Source organism: Urocampus carinirostris, chromosome 12, assembly GCF_059441175.1.
Source record: "Urocampus carinirostris isolate Australia breed hairy pipefish chromosome 12, RoL_Ucar_1.0, whole genome shotgun sequence".
Taxonomy (NCBI): Eukaryota; Metazoa; Chordata; class Actinopteri; order Syngnathiformes; family Syngnathidae; genus Urocampus; species Urocampus carinirostris.
The window spans coordinates 6,459,935-6,472,744 of NC_142360.1; the positions used below are offsets into that span (position 1 = coordinate 6,459,935).

General features: G+C 40.0%; 1 protein-coding gene across 1 annotated transcript in view; it reads right to left on the reverse strand.

The window, feature by feature from the left end:
• ttc39a (tetratricopeptide repeat domain 39A) overlaps positions 1-12,810 on the reverse strand; it is a 46,324-nt gene that overhangs the window by 21,666 nt on the left and 11,848 nt on the right. Inside the window, exon 6 of the mRNA XM_088350179.1 lies at positions 2,730-2,834. Within this exon, the coding sequence (XP_088206305.1) occupies positions 2,730-2,834 (105 nt within the window). The remainder of the gene's footprint in view (positions 1-2,729; positions 2,835-12,810) is intronic.

Below are 12,810 nucleotides of genomic sequence, written 5' to 3' on the forward strand. Positions count from 1 at the left end.
TACCTGGTTAAAAATTTACTGACAGCTAGTGAAAAATGAGTAACTATGGAACAAAGCAAGATCTCCCCACCATGGAGCAGTGGGTGTGCACTGTGGACGAAATATTTGTAATGGAGAGGACCAAATTTCAAATAAAAATATAGGAAACCCAATTTATGGACAAATGGGGAAAATGGATAGACTAAAGGGAATATAAGGACATCACTTATGAACAATGTAGACAGGACTTTAAAGAATGACTTGAACATGCAAAATATTCCCCATCACTGCAATGTTTTTTGTTTTTTTTCCTCCCCACCCGCCTTGGTTTGTGTGTTCAAAAAAAAGAGAAAAAACACGTTAAAAAAAAAAGAAAAAACATACATATACAATGAAGAAAATAAGTATTTGAACACCCTGCTATTTTGCTATTTCTCCCACTTAGAAATCATGGAGGGGTATAAAATTTTCATCGTAGGTCCGCTGTGAGAGAGATAAACTAAAAAAAAAAATCCAGAAATCACAATGCATGATTTTTATACGATTTATTTGTGTGATAAAGCTGCAAATAAGTATTTGAACACCTGTGTATCATTCTGACTCTGAAAGACCCGTTGGTCCACCCATTAGAAGTCCACCTGCACTCCATGTATCAACCTGACTAAGATGCACCTGTTTGAGGACGTTATCTGCATAAAGACACCTGTCCATTCCATATGATCAGTAAGACTTTAACTTGTAATATGGCAAACGCCAAAGAGCTGTCCAAAGACATCAGAGACAAAATTGTACAGCTCCACAAGGCTGCAAAGGGCTACAAAGCAATTGCAAAGCAGGTTGGCGAAAAAGGTCCACTGTTGGCGAAATTATTAGAAAATGGAAGAAGCTAAACATGATGGTCAATCTCAATAGGAGTGGGAGCCCCAGGCAATACATCACCTCGTGAGGTCTCAATAAATCTAAGAAGGGTGAGGAATCAGCCCGGAACCACTCAACAGAAGTTGGTCAATGACCTGAAAAGAGCTGGGACCACAGTTTCCAAGGTTACTGTAGGTAATACACTAAGACATCATGATTTGAAATAATGCATGGCACCAAAGCTTCCCCTGCTTAAACCAGCACATGTCAAGGCCCGTCTTAAGTTTGCATTTGACCATTTGGATGATATAGAGGAGTCATGGGAGAAGGTTTTGTGGTCAGATAAGACCAAAATAGAACTTTTAGGTCGTAATTCCACTAAGCGTGTTTGGAGGGAAAAGAATGAAAAGTACAATACGAAGAACACCATCCCTACTGTGAAACATGGGGGTGGTAGTATCATGCTTTGAGGGTGTTTTTCTGCACCTGGGAAAGGATGAGTACATTGCATTAAAGAAAGGATGACTGGGGCCGTGTATTGTGAGATTTTGGGGAACAACCTACTTCCCTCAGTCAGGGCATTGAAGATGGGTCGTGGCTGGGTCTTCCAACCCCCCAACGACCCGAAGCACACAGTCAGCAAAACCAAGGAGTGGCTCCGTAAGAAGCATATTAAGGTTCTAGCATGGCCCAGCCAGTCTCCAGACGTGAACCCAATCGAAAATCTTTGGAGGGAGCTCAAACTCTGCGTTTCTTAGGGACAGCATAGAAACCTGACTGATCTAGAGAAGATCTGTGTGGAGGAGTGAGCCAAGAACCCTCCTGCAGTGTGTGCAAACCTGGTGAAAAGACGACAGGCTACTGTACAAAATATTAACATTCATTTTCTCAGGTGTTAAAATACTTATTTGTATCAGCTGTACCACACAAATAAATTGTTAAACAATCATGCATTGTGATTTCTGGATTTTTCTTTTTAGTTCATCTCTCTTACAGTGGACATGCACCTACGATGAAAATTTCAGACCCTTCCATGATTTCTAAGTGGGAGAAATAGCAAAATAGCAGGGAGTTCAAATACTTATTTTCTTCACTGTCAATATGTGTTATGTTTTTGTGTTCATTATATTTTCCTTTGAATTATGATAAGATGTGATTCATTTTACATACAACACCTTAAGGGATTAGATAATTTGATTAATGTGAAAAGTGTTTGGACTGTCAAGGGGACGGGACTAAGATAAGCTCTGGCTTTTTCCTATCAGCCCTTTTCTTAATTATTCATTAAAGTTGTAGATTTGGAATTCATTGTAACACTGTATATTTGATTACCAAGGAAAAAATAAAAATGTAAATCAATCAGTTGAAGCAAGAAACAGTCCCACAGAAAAAAACAAGAGTGCCACAAGAGTGATGTGGAGACGCAGGTGAGCTGAATTCTGATTGCATAAAAACTCTGACCTAAAACTACTGGAAGGAATGAACCTAAATGGATAAAATATATCGTAAAAAGTACAAAATATAGAGAATACTAATAACCACTTTAGAAAAATATATTTAAAATACATTTACAATAATGAGAATGATGTCTGGTTAATGTTAGGCCAGCAGAGAAAGCCTTGCTCACCCCGAGGACCCTCCACTGCTTCCTACGCCAACCAGCTCCGACAAAACAAAACCTGACCATCACAAAGGACATTTTCATGTGTCTGAATGCAACATGGTACTGGTTGTGTATTTATTTCTGCAAGTGTGTAGCATGGACAATTAATTGAATTTCCCCAGGGAAAGATAAAGGATGCCTTCTTCCCCTCCGAGAAGAACACGTGTTCTGGACCTCGCGGCTGCTCACGGGTTCCGAAAGCTTCTGTTGCTGCATTGCGTGTTCCTACCTGGGTCTCAGGCGGGCCTGTGCCTCCTCAAAGTCATTTTGGAGGAACAAATCCAAGGCGGCCATGCAGTCCTCCAGAGCCAGCGACAGGTCCGAGGTGGAGCACCTGGAATGAAGAAAGAAACCACAAAAAGTCTTAGTTCAATCAGCTATCCTTGCCAACCCTCGGGATACAGCATCCCCTTATGATGCTTCCACTTTACAGTATGGAATATACTGTTTTTTGACCCCTTTTTACAGAATTTTCCCCACTATGCAACATCAACAACAAATTATTTTGCATACCCCAGAATTGATAAAAATCCAACATTGCAGTGCGTATGATAAGCTATGTTTGCTGGCTATTGGTCGAGGTCACAAAACAGTGGTCCCCAAACTAAGGCCCGCGAACCAGAAAGTGTTTTCCCATACCATATAAAGCAGGAGTCTCTAACATGGTGACAGTAGAGGAGCCGGCGGACACGTTCTGGAAATAGCTCACCAGTGCTGGGTCATTGCGATTTTCTAGTCTAAGGGGTTTTTGTGGTTGACTGAGTCAATTTAACCCCACTTTCTACTTCTCTCTTATTTTCTCTTTTTTTCCCCTTTCTTTTTCTCTTTCTTTCAATCTCATCATTACTCATTCACCCTCCCACTCTCATTCTCTCTCTCCCCCATTTCCCTCTGTCTCTCTCTCCTTCTCTCTCCCCGATTCTCCCTCTCTCCCCCATTTCGCTCTCTCAATCTTTCATTCATTCTCCCTCTTTCTCTCTCTCTCCTCTACTTTCATTCTCTCACATTCTCGCTTATTCTCGCTCATTCTCTCGCATTCTCAGGGAGTGTAACTGACCCTCTTTTTTTTTGTAAGGGCCGGGTTCGGGCTGGAGCGGCATTGGCTCAGGAGGTAGAGCGCTCGTCTCTGGGATCAAGAGGTCGCAGGTTCAATTCCCGGCTCCTCCGAGTCATATGTCGAAGTGTCCTTGGGCAAGACACCAAATCCCTAATGTCCCCGGTAGCAGGTAGTCGCCTTGCAAAGCCGACTCCCAATTGGTGTGTAAGTGTGTGTGTAAATGGGTAAGTGTGAAGAACATTGTAAAGCGCTTTGGGAGGTCTTCATTGACTTGAAAAACCCTATATAAATGCAGACCATAAAATGCAGACCACTTTGTTTTATTTACTTTTTCTGTCCATAATAATGGGTCCCAAGAAGATTAGCTCACACACACACACACACACACACACACACACACACACACACACTTACTTTTACAAAAAGTAATTATTTGGATGACTACTCTTGATTTCTACTAGGGTGATATTATTCTGAAGTAACTGAACTTTTACTTGAGTAACACACTTCGGCAGTGCAACTCAGCACCACGTGTACTTCGGCGCTGCATTTTAGAGCTGCGTTTACTTCATCTTTGGAAGTGCACACATCTAAACAAGAGTGCCCACAGCGCTTAAATTCAGCTTCGGGTTTACTTTGGGCCTGGTTAATCGTTCGGGTATGGGCAGTTATATCCGCCGGCAGAGTCGGTTTGGGCAGGATTTTTTTAGGCCACATCGTACCTCTAGGCCCCCTGTAAGACCCTTTTTCGACCATGTAGCCCCAGAGCTCAAATAAGTTTAACACCCCTGCCCTACAATATGGCAATTTTGCTTTGGAATCTCCAGTTGAGAACAATATATATCTTAGGGGCAACTATAACTGTTTTTTCTTTGCATTTCAAAGAAAATGGTTATTTATCATCTATGTTTGTTGGCATGTAATTACAATGCTGTGCTCCAGAGCCACAACACCCAGCCTTGTGTGCTTATTTTTCCCCCCACTGTACCAATCACATGTGTTGAATCAAACTCAAAAACAGTCCGGGTCAACTAATTTCAGTCGACATATCGGACTAATGGTGAAGAATAGGGAAGGCCGGACACTAATCTGTGGAATAGCGATGACTAATATACAGCATTCATTTTACATTCTTGCTTATTAACACACAGAGAAAGCCTCACACATGCTTAAGCACGCCCAGGAGAGCACACCACCAGCTAATGACATTCGGGTGACTGCTGTGCTCACCATATGACCGGCAGACTGTTGGACAGGCTCAAGGAAAAGAAAAGAAGATACAATAAAGGAGTCCTTTCTGAGAGATGACAATAGTGTGAAGGGTTTCCCGTAACCATTGCGACCCAGGTTTAAATTGATTCAATAAACGTTTTCGTGATAATAAGTAACTTTTGATTTATTTAGGTCAAAGAAAACGCGCGTTGCACAGGAAAAAAAAACGGTACTCTTTTGTTACTTATTAGTGCCAAGGGCCAGTAATTTGTCTTAAAAAAAAAAACGTCTTATCATGTTGTAACTATGTTATTAGTATGCTATTACCAGGTTGTAAATATGAAAAGTATTGTTGAAACAGGCTCACTAATCAATAAAATATCATGCAGGTTAGAAATATAATTTCCTATAAAATTACAACAGAACAAGCCGGTGGGCTACTCAGGTACTATTACGGGGCTACATAGTGCCCACAGTCACCACATTGGTAACCATGGCTGTAAAAAATAAATAAAAATAAAGCCATAAATTCAGAAGGAAATAATAGATGCCATCATAACATGAGTAGAACACAATCATATTTTAAAGAAACACACAATATTTTAAAAAAAGATCACCTTGGGTTTAAACAACTCAAATTTAGATTTAAAAAAATGGAATAACCCAATAATTGGGTGTATTTAACCTAAGGCCCTATGTTTTTTTACTGCCAAAATTGGTTAATTTTAAACTAAACACCCTCTCAAACAGGTTAAAATAGGCCCAATTTGAGTCAAAAATGAACAAGCCCAATATTTGAGTTAAATGCATCACTGCTGTAAAAAAAAAAGTTATAATTTTAGAATTATTACATTGTTTCATAATATTAGATAGATGTAGATAGATGTAGATAGATTCAATTCAATATACAAATGAATATATCACTCTAATACACAACGGTTAAAAAAAGCCAAAGTTTGAGTCAAACGGGAAATTCTTCGGTTGATTTGACCCAACGCCCTGTGCTGTTTTGCACTCCAAAATAGGTTAATTCTATACTAAAAAACACGGTTTGGGTTAAAAATAGACAAACCCAACTACCGTTTATTCCGGACTAATGCTGCAGTTTCTTTTTTCATAGTTCAGCCAGTGGTGCAACTTATGCTCCCTTGCAACTTATATATATTTTTTCTTCTTAATTATTCATTTTTCGGCTGATGTGACTCGTGATCCGGAGCGATTTACAGTCCAAAATATACAGTATTCTTGGGTTGTTTTATGTAAAACAACGCAGACAAGAGGTTGGATTAAACCAAGTATTGGCATGGTCTTATTTTGGACCCAGGTATTTGCAGAGAGCAATATCAAACAATGCTGTTTTCATTACATCAAACTTATCAAATGTTTATTTTCTTTTTGTGATTGAGCCCAAAATGAGGAAGCCAATATCTCGCTGCAAAAAATGTCCCCTTGTAATTTGTCACACATTCTACTGTCCGACCAAGCATATTTGCTTTGAGATCTGAACGCAAACACTCAATAAAAGAGTTCTGACAAGAAGTTTTAAATGCATCCTGTCAAGGCGGATGCGAAAAACACTGATAGAGACTTGATTCATCTTGGATAGAAAAATCAATATTTGCTGTTGCACCACAAACATGATGCTTTGATTACTCTCCAACTAAACAAAAACACAAATTATGCAGACGTTGGCTGCATTCCCCAAATCTAGGGAAATAAAATTCCACATAAATTTATGTTCTTATCTTCATTCTTCTACGATCAAACCAAAACATTATTCCCTTGATTTTGCAGTTATTCTGTTACAGAAACAAATGTAATTTCCCTAGTCACAGATATTTTGATGCCACAAAGCACTACGGGATTTGTAGTAGAGACAAATGACACACGCTAACTGATTTCTCAAGGGCATTTCCACTGCAAAAATGTTAACAGTTTTATCCATACATGTATAGTGGATGTCACAGTTGTATCAATCGCTATAGAATTTAAGTCCACACTCCAATAACACTTAACTAAAAAATGGGACTAATACAAAGTCTTCAAATTCGTAACAAGTATTAGGGCCACTCACTTGAAGGAGTTATGCTGCATCAGAAATCATGTTTTATTTGATAACAATAACATTTATTGAATATTTTCACATCATATAAGTATTTTACGCTAACACTGACGTTTACCACATTATACTTGTTAAATTTTATGACTAGGTAATGATGAGACTTGGGTAACTACTAGTAACATATCTAGAAAGGCTGGCACTGAATTAGATAAAGATGGAATAATAAGTCCATCCATCCACCCGATACCTGCACCGCTTATCCTCAGTAGGGTCGCGGGGGTGCTGGAGCCCATCCCAGCTATCTTCGGGCAGTGGGCAGGGGACACCTTGAATTGGTTGCATGCCAGTGGGAAGGCACACAGAGACAGACAACTCACTCGCTCATTCACACCTAGGGACAATTTTAGACAAGCCAATTAACCTAACATGCATGTTTTTGGAATGTGGGAGGAAACCGTAGCGCCCGGAGGGAACCCATGCAAGCACGGGGAATACATGCAAACTCTGCACAGGAAGGCTGGAAGCTGTATTTGAACCCGTAACCTCAGAACTGTGCCGCAGATGCACTAACCACTCACCTGCTGTGCTGCCTGGAAAATTAATTCATTTCTCATCAAAGAAAAAACATGAGAAATTTAAAATATTCAACGCCATCCTCCTACTATCCTGAGATAACAAGGACAATGCACTTACTTTCATTTCAACCCATCTCGTTAGATAGTACGGCAGTAAATCCTGATCTTTACTCATAACAACAAACAGTCATCATATCAGCCCAGAAAATCATGGGCTGCACTCAGCCCTGTCTGGATGAAATTGATGGCTCACTTTACTGCAGCAGAGCTGACAAAACTATTAAGGAGTCATCTCACACCAGATACCCCAACAATGTCTCAGACAGTATTTTTTTCCACAGGGGCATCACCACCCAAAACAAGAACACTACCTTGCAAATATTATCTATGAATCTCATCTTTTTTTAATCAATTTATTTACTTAGTCTTTTATTACATTTTAATTCTGAAGTGTCACGTCTAATCTTCTGGGTTCGTAACCCTTTTCCCAGCCAAATTCAAGCACTATTTAAAGACTGTCAAACACAATGTTCTTAATTATTCAGTACAATTAAAAGAGGAAATCTAGCGTAAAATGTATTTTGCAGAGCCGCAAATATATCTGCAACTTACATATGCCATATTAGATCTTGAATACATTGCAAATATATTTCTGAACAATACTTGTGTAAATATTTTTGTGTTTGTCTTGTGTTTAGTAAAATGCCGGTAATATGTAGCTTACATTTTCAGTTGCAGGAAGTTCTTCCCATTACAATTTACCACAGAAAACACTACTTTATATATTTGCATTACCCATAGTAAATGTGTAGCATGCACCTGTCCTATTGGGTGTGACTCGTAGGGGACGTGCCGCCTCATAGGACAATGCCATACAAACTAATGCCAGCAGCAATTGATCACGAGGGAAGAAAAAATGCAATGGCAAAGCGAAGCCACGAGAAAGCAGTGTCTGCGTTATTTTAAAGCAGGTTTGCTGAGAAACATGGTAACAAATTCAAGCACTTTTCAATATTTGAAAATAAAACATTAAAATTCAAGCTTTTTTAATGATTTCAAGCACCACTAAAAACCCTGTACCTAATTTACAACTTCTCTCATGACGGCCACCTCGATAAAAACTAAAAGGTTTCTGCCATGGGATTATCACCACCCTAAACAAGAACACTACCTTGTAAATATTTTTCCTTTTATTATTTTTTTTTTGTCATTGATTTTCATTAAAGTCTTTGATTCTGAAGTGCCACGTCTAGTCTAATTGTTCTAATGTTGACTGTAATGAATGACAATACAATTTTAATTCTAATTCTAAAAGTTTTAAAATCGATTCGCACATTAACAATGACATTCGATTATCTAGCCTACCCGGCCTCCGTCACAGCTGAGTTGACAAAGCGTTCCGTGCTACGCCACGAGTTGGCTTCGGAAAAAAAACAATCCCGGCAAGTTTTTCCGCATGCTTCAGTAAAACCAGAAAGCCGTCTGACGGACCCGCTATCTCGTCCCACCGCACAAAAGACATCTCTTACCCGTTTGTTATTGGCCGTTCTCCGGACATTTTTATGTGAAACTAGCGCCGGTAAGCTCCGGTATGAGAAGGGACACTGTCAGTTGGTGAGAGAGAAAGCAGTAGGAGGAGGAGGAAAAGGAGGAGCGATGGGAGAAGGAGGAAGCAATCGGTAGCTCCGGCAAGCCAATAAGATTGGGATGACTATCACACATCACAAGGGACACGAAAGCTATCTGAACAATCTCCAGCCAAACGCACACAAGTCGATTTGTACCAGAAGTCGAGAAAGAAGGCTCAAATGATAAAGAGTCAAACCAGAAATCTTTCTAACGTGTTCTTTTGATTTGGCTTATAATAAACCACGCAGTCTTGCTGATTGGTTAAATTAAAATTAATGATTGGGCTTGAATTATAAAAATTTTGAGGTTTAGAACCCCAACACTGTAACTCTAAACCCCTTTGCCTTCCCCTATAACCTCCTAACCATAATTCTCTACCTTAAAACACAAACCACAAACACTAGCCCAAAACCTTCCAAACCCTAACCCCCCCTAGCAAACCATTACTCCCAACTCCCCAATTATAAACCCTAACTAACCCTTAGCCCTACAATCCAAATACAAGATCCTAAACCTCCTGACCCTAACCCTTCAAATCCTAACTATATTAATAATTAAATCTATTAGGTCCCCATAGGGAAATTAAATTTTACCGTTTATACCAGGGGGGTAGTTGGTGCTGTCGCAGCAGAGCATGCGCCAAATGACTTATTTACAGCCCCTGGTATTCCCAGGTGACCTCCCATCAGAGTACTAACCACAATATTGTGCTAAAAGGTTGGGAAAAAAATGGTTTTGTCTCTCAGGAACCGTCCTCTTATGGTTCAGATCCTATTTCTCAGATAGGACACACTGTGTTAAATATGGTGAAATGTCATCTGAGCCCTTTTGTGTTAACTGTGGCGTTCTGCAGGGTTCAGTACTTGGCCCCCTTCTTTTCAGCATTTACATGCTTCCATTAGGTGATATTATTCGCAAGTATAATATCAGTTTCCATTACTAAGCAGATGACACTCTATATATATGACACTATATCTTCCGATGGAGGAATCTATCACACTAAGCTGTGGAAATTTGGAGGCCTGCCACACTGAGATAAAAGAATGGATGCCACTAAACTTCTTGCACCTTAACCTTAACTCTGAAATGTAAGTTATAGGTCCATCTAAATGCCGTGACTTGTTCTCAAAAACTGTTCTGAACACTGACAAATGTAATATCACCCGGAGTGACTCAGTCAAAAATGTAGGTGTCATATTTGACCCCGATCCGTCCCTTCAAACAAACGTGAAGAATATTACCAGAACAGCTTTCATTCCATCTTCGCAACATTGCTAAAATTCGTCCTATGCTGTCTCAGTCAGATGCGGAGATTATAATTCCAGGTATGTTACTTCCCGTCTCGATTACTGTAATGCACTACTCTCCGGTCTCCCGACGTCCAAAATCAAGAGCCTTTAGCTGGTACAAAATGCTGCAGCGAGGCTTTTAACTAAGACAAGAAAGTTTGATCACATTACCCTGATTTTAACTAAACCGCATTGGCTCCCTGTTAGCTTAAGATGTGATTTTAAGGTTCTGTTGGTATGATACAAAATCATGCATGGATTTGCTCCCTCATATCTTTCGGATTTAATTTCCCCCTATGTTCCGGTCCGGGGCCTTCGCTCTGAAAACGCTGGTCTACTTGTGATCCCAAGAGCAAAGAGGAGATCCGCAGGTTCGAGAGCGTTTTCCATACGGGCCCCATTGCTGTGGAATGCTCTTCCCCCTCAGATTTGATCCGCAACCTCAGTGGAACTGTTTAAATCTAGGCTTAAAACACACTTCTATTCTATAGCATATAAATAACCTATATTTCATGTTGACAATGTCTGTATTGAAACATCCATTGCAGCCTGGTCATCCTGGGAGGGGGATTACCTCATGTGCGGTCTCTTTTCAAGATTTCTTGATTTTCCTCATGTTAACGTTTTTGAGTTTTTCCTTGCCCTCATGTAGGGTTTAGATTAGGGGATGGTGTCATAATAGTCTGAGGTTTGCAATAATCTGTGATTTGTGCAGCCCTTTGAGACTCTTTGTGATTAAGGACTATACAAATAAACATGACTTGACTTGACTTGCCTTACCCTGCTTAGCTTCACAAGGTCGGGCGTTCTCAGGGCCACAAACAGGTCAACTAACTAACTCCCTAACCCTTAACCTTAGAGTCCTGAGTCCTTTTAATACACCTTCAGAGCGCATGAACAGGTGATACTATCTTACAGATTCAGGAGCATTGACTGCTATAGACATCAAGGTTTTTTTTAGAGATATTCAATACCACATCTTTATACAATACCTAAATTGTGATTTGATACCAACACTGATATCAAATGCCTATTACAATAGTCAAGTACATAAAATTTCCTCGCTCTGAAAAAAAACACTTTTGAGGAAATGCCTTTAAATTTCAACAAAATACTTTTCTTTACCATTGCCTTTCACGATGGGCGAGAAGTTATACCAAGTATCGGTATCGTTAGAATACCGGTCTTTTCTCACGGTATTTGTGCGTGCGGTGGTAGCTGATAAAATCTGCCTTCTAAGGGGCCATTCACCATTTAGGAACCTAAATTTAAAGGAATAGTGAAGTGCTTTTAAATTCTCATCTCGACACTCTTCTCATTAGCTGCACCGCTTATCCTCAGTAGGGTAGCGGAGGTGCTGGAGCCCATCCCAGCAAATGGGCAGGGGACACCCTGAACTGGTTTCCAGCCAATCGCAGGGCACACAGGGACAGACAACTCGCTCGCTCATTCACACCTAGGGACAATTTTGGACCGGCCAATCCACCTGAAATGCATGTCTTTGGAATGTGGGAGGAAAACCGAAGTGCCCAGAGGAAACCCACGCAAGCACGGGGAGAACATACAAACTCCGCACAGTAAGTCCGGCAGCTGGATTTGAACCCACACAGGAGGTTCCCAAGACCTTAGAACTGTGCTGCACACGCGCTAACCACTGCGCCGCCGTGCTGCCCCTGCTTTTAAATTATTTATGCAAAATTAAGAGAAAATATTTTGTTGGAATTTAAAGAAATTAAAAAACAACATATATCAGGATTTTTTTAGCATAGTGAAGGACATTCATTATAGGTGCTAATGGTATAGTTTTGGTATCAGTTTGACAAAATGTGGTACCTAACACCCTTATTTGTTTTTAATTATTGTTTTGATTCACAGGTCTTAATTATTAAATGGCCCCTAGAAGGCAAACAAAACTGGTATGAGCAATTATCTCAAGCACTGATACCAATAATAATCAAATTTCCTGCGAGAAAAACCCAAATTACACAACCCCAAAAACCATTCAAAAATCATTTGTTGTATTAGTTGGTGATTGGGTGACTGTTTTATATGTTACAAGTAAATGGGGTGTTAGCTAGCTTCAGTAACATGTTAGCTTTGTGAGCGTAGCATCGAGTCATTGCCTTGCATGGGCGGAACTAGCCCGTTTTTCAACCCAAGCACTCCCCAAAAATTATGGCATATTTTCCCTAAAAAGAATAGAATAGGCTTAAGTTATGATAAAAAATAAAAAAGTCAAACAAAACAAAACAAAAATGAGAAATACTCCGCTGCAATTCTTTTCTGTCAAAAATAAAACCCACCATGTTTAGGTGAGTCTTTTGCACACACACTCATGGAGAGGAAAAACATGAACAGTGGCCGAAGTTAAAAACATCCCGTCCAGAATAAAATTTTAACATGTATTCTGAGGTCACAGGATTCAGCTACCAGCCTTCCAACCCGGAGTTTGCATGTTCTCCCCGTCCTTGCGTAGGTTTCCTCCG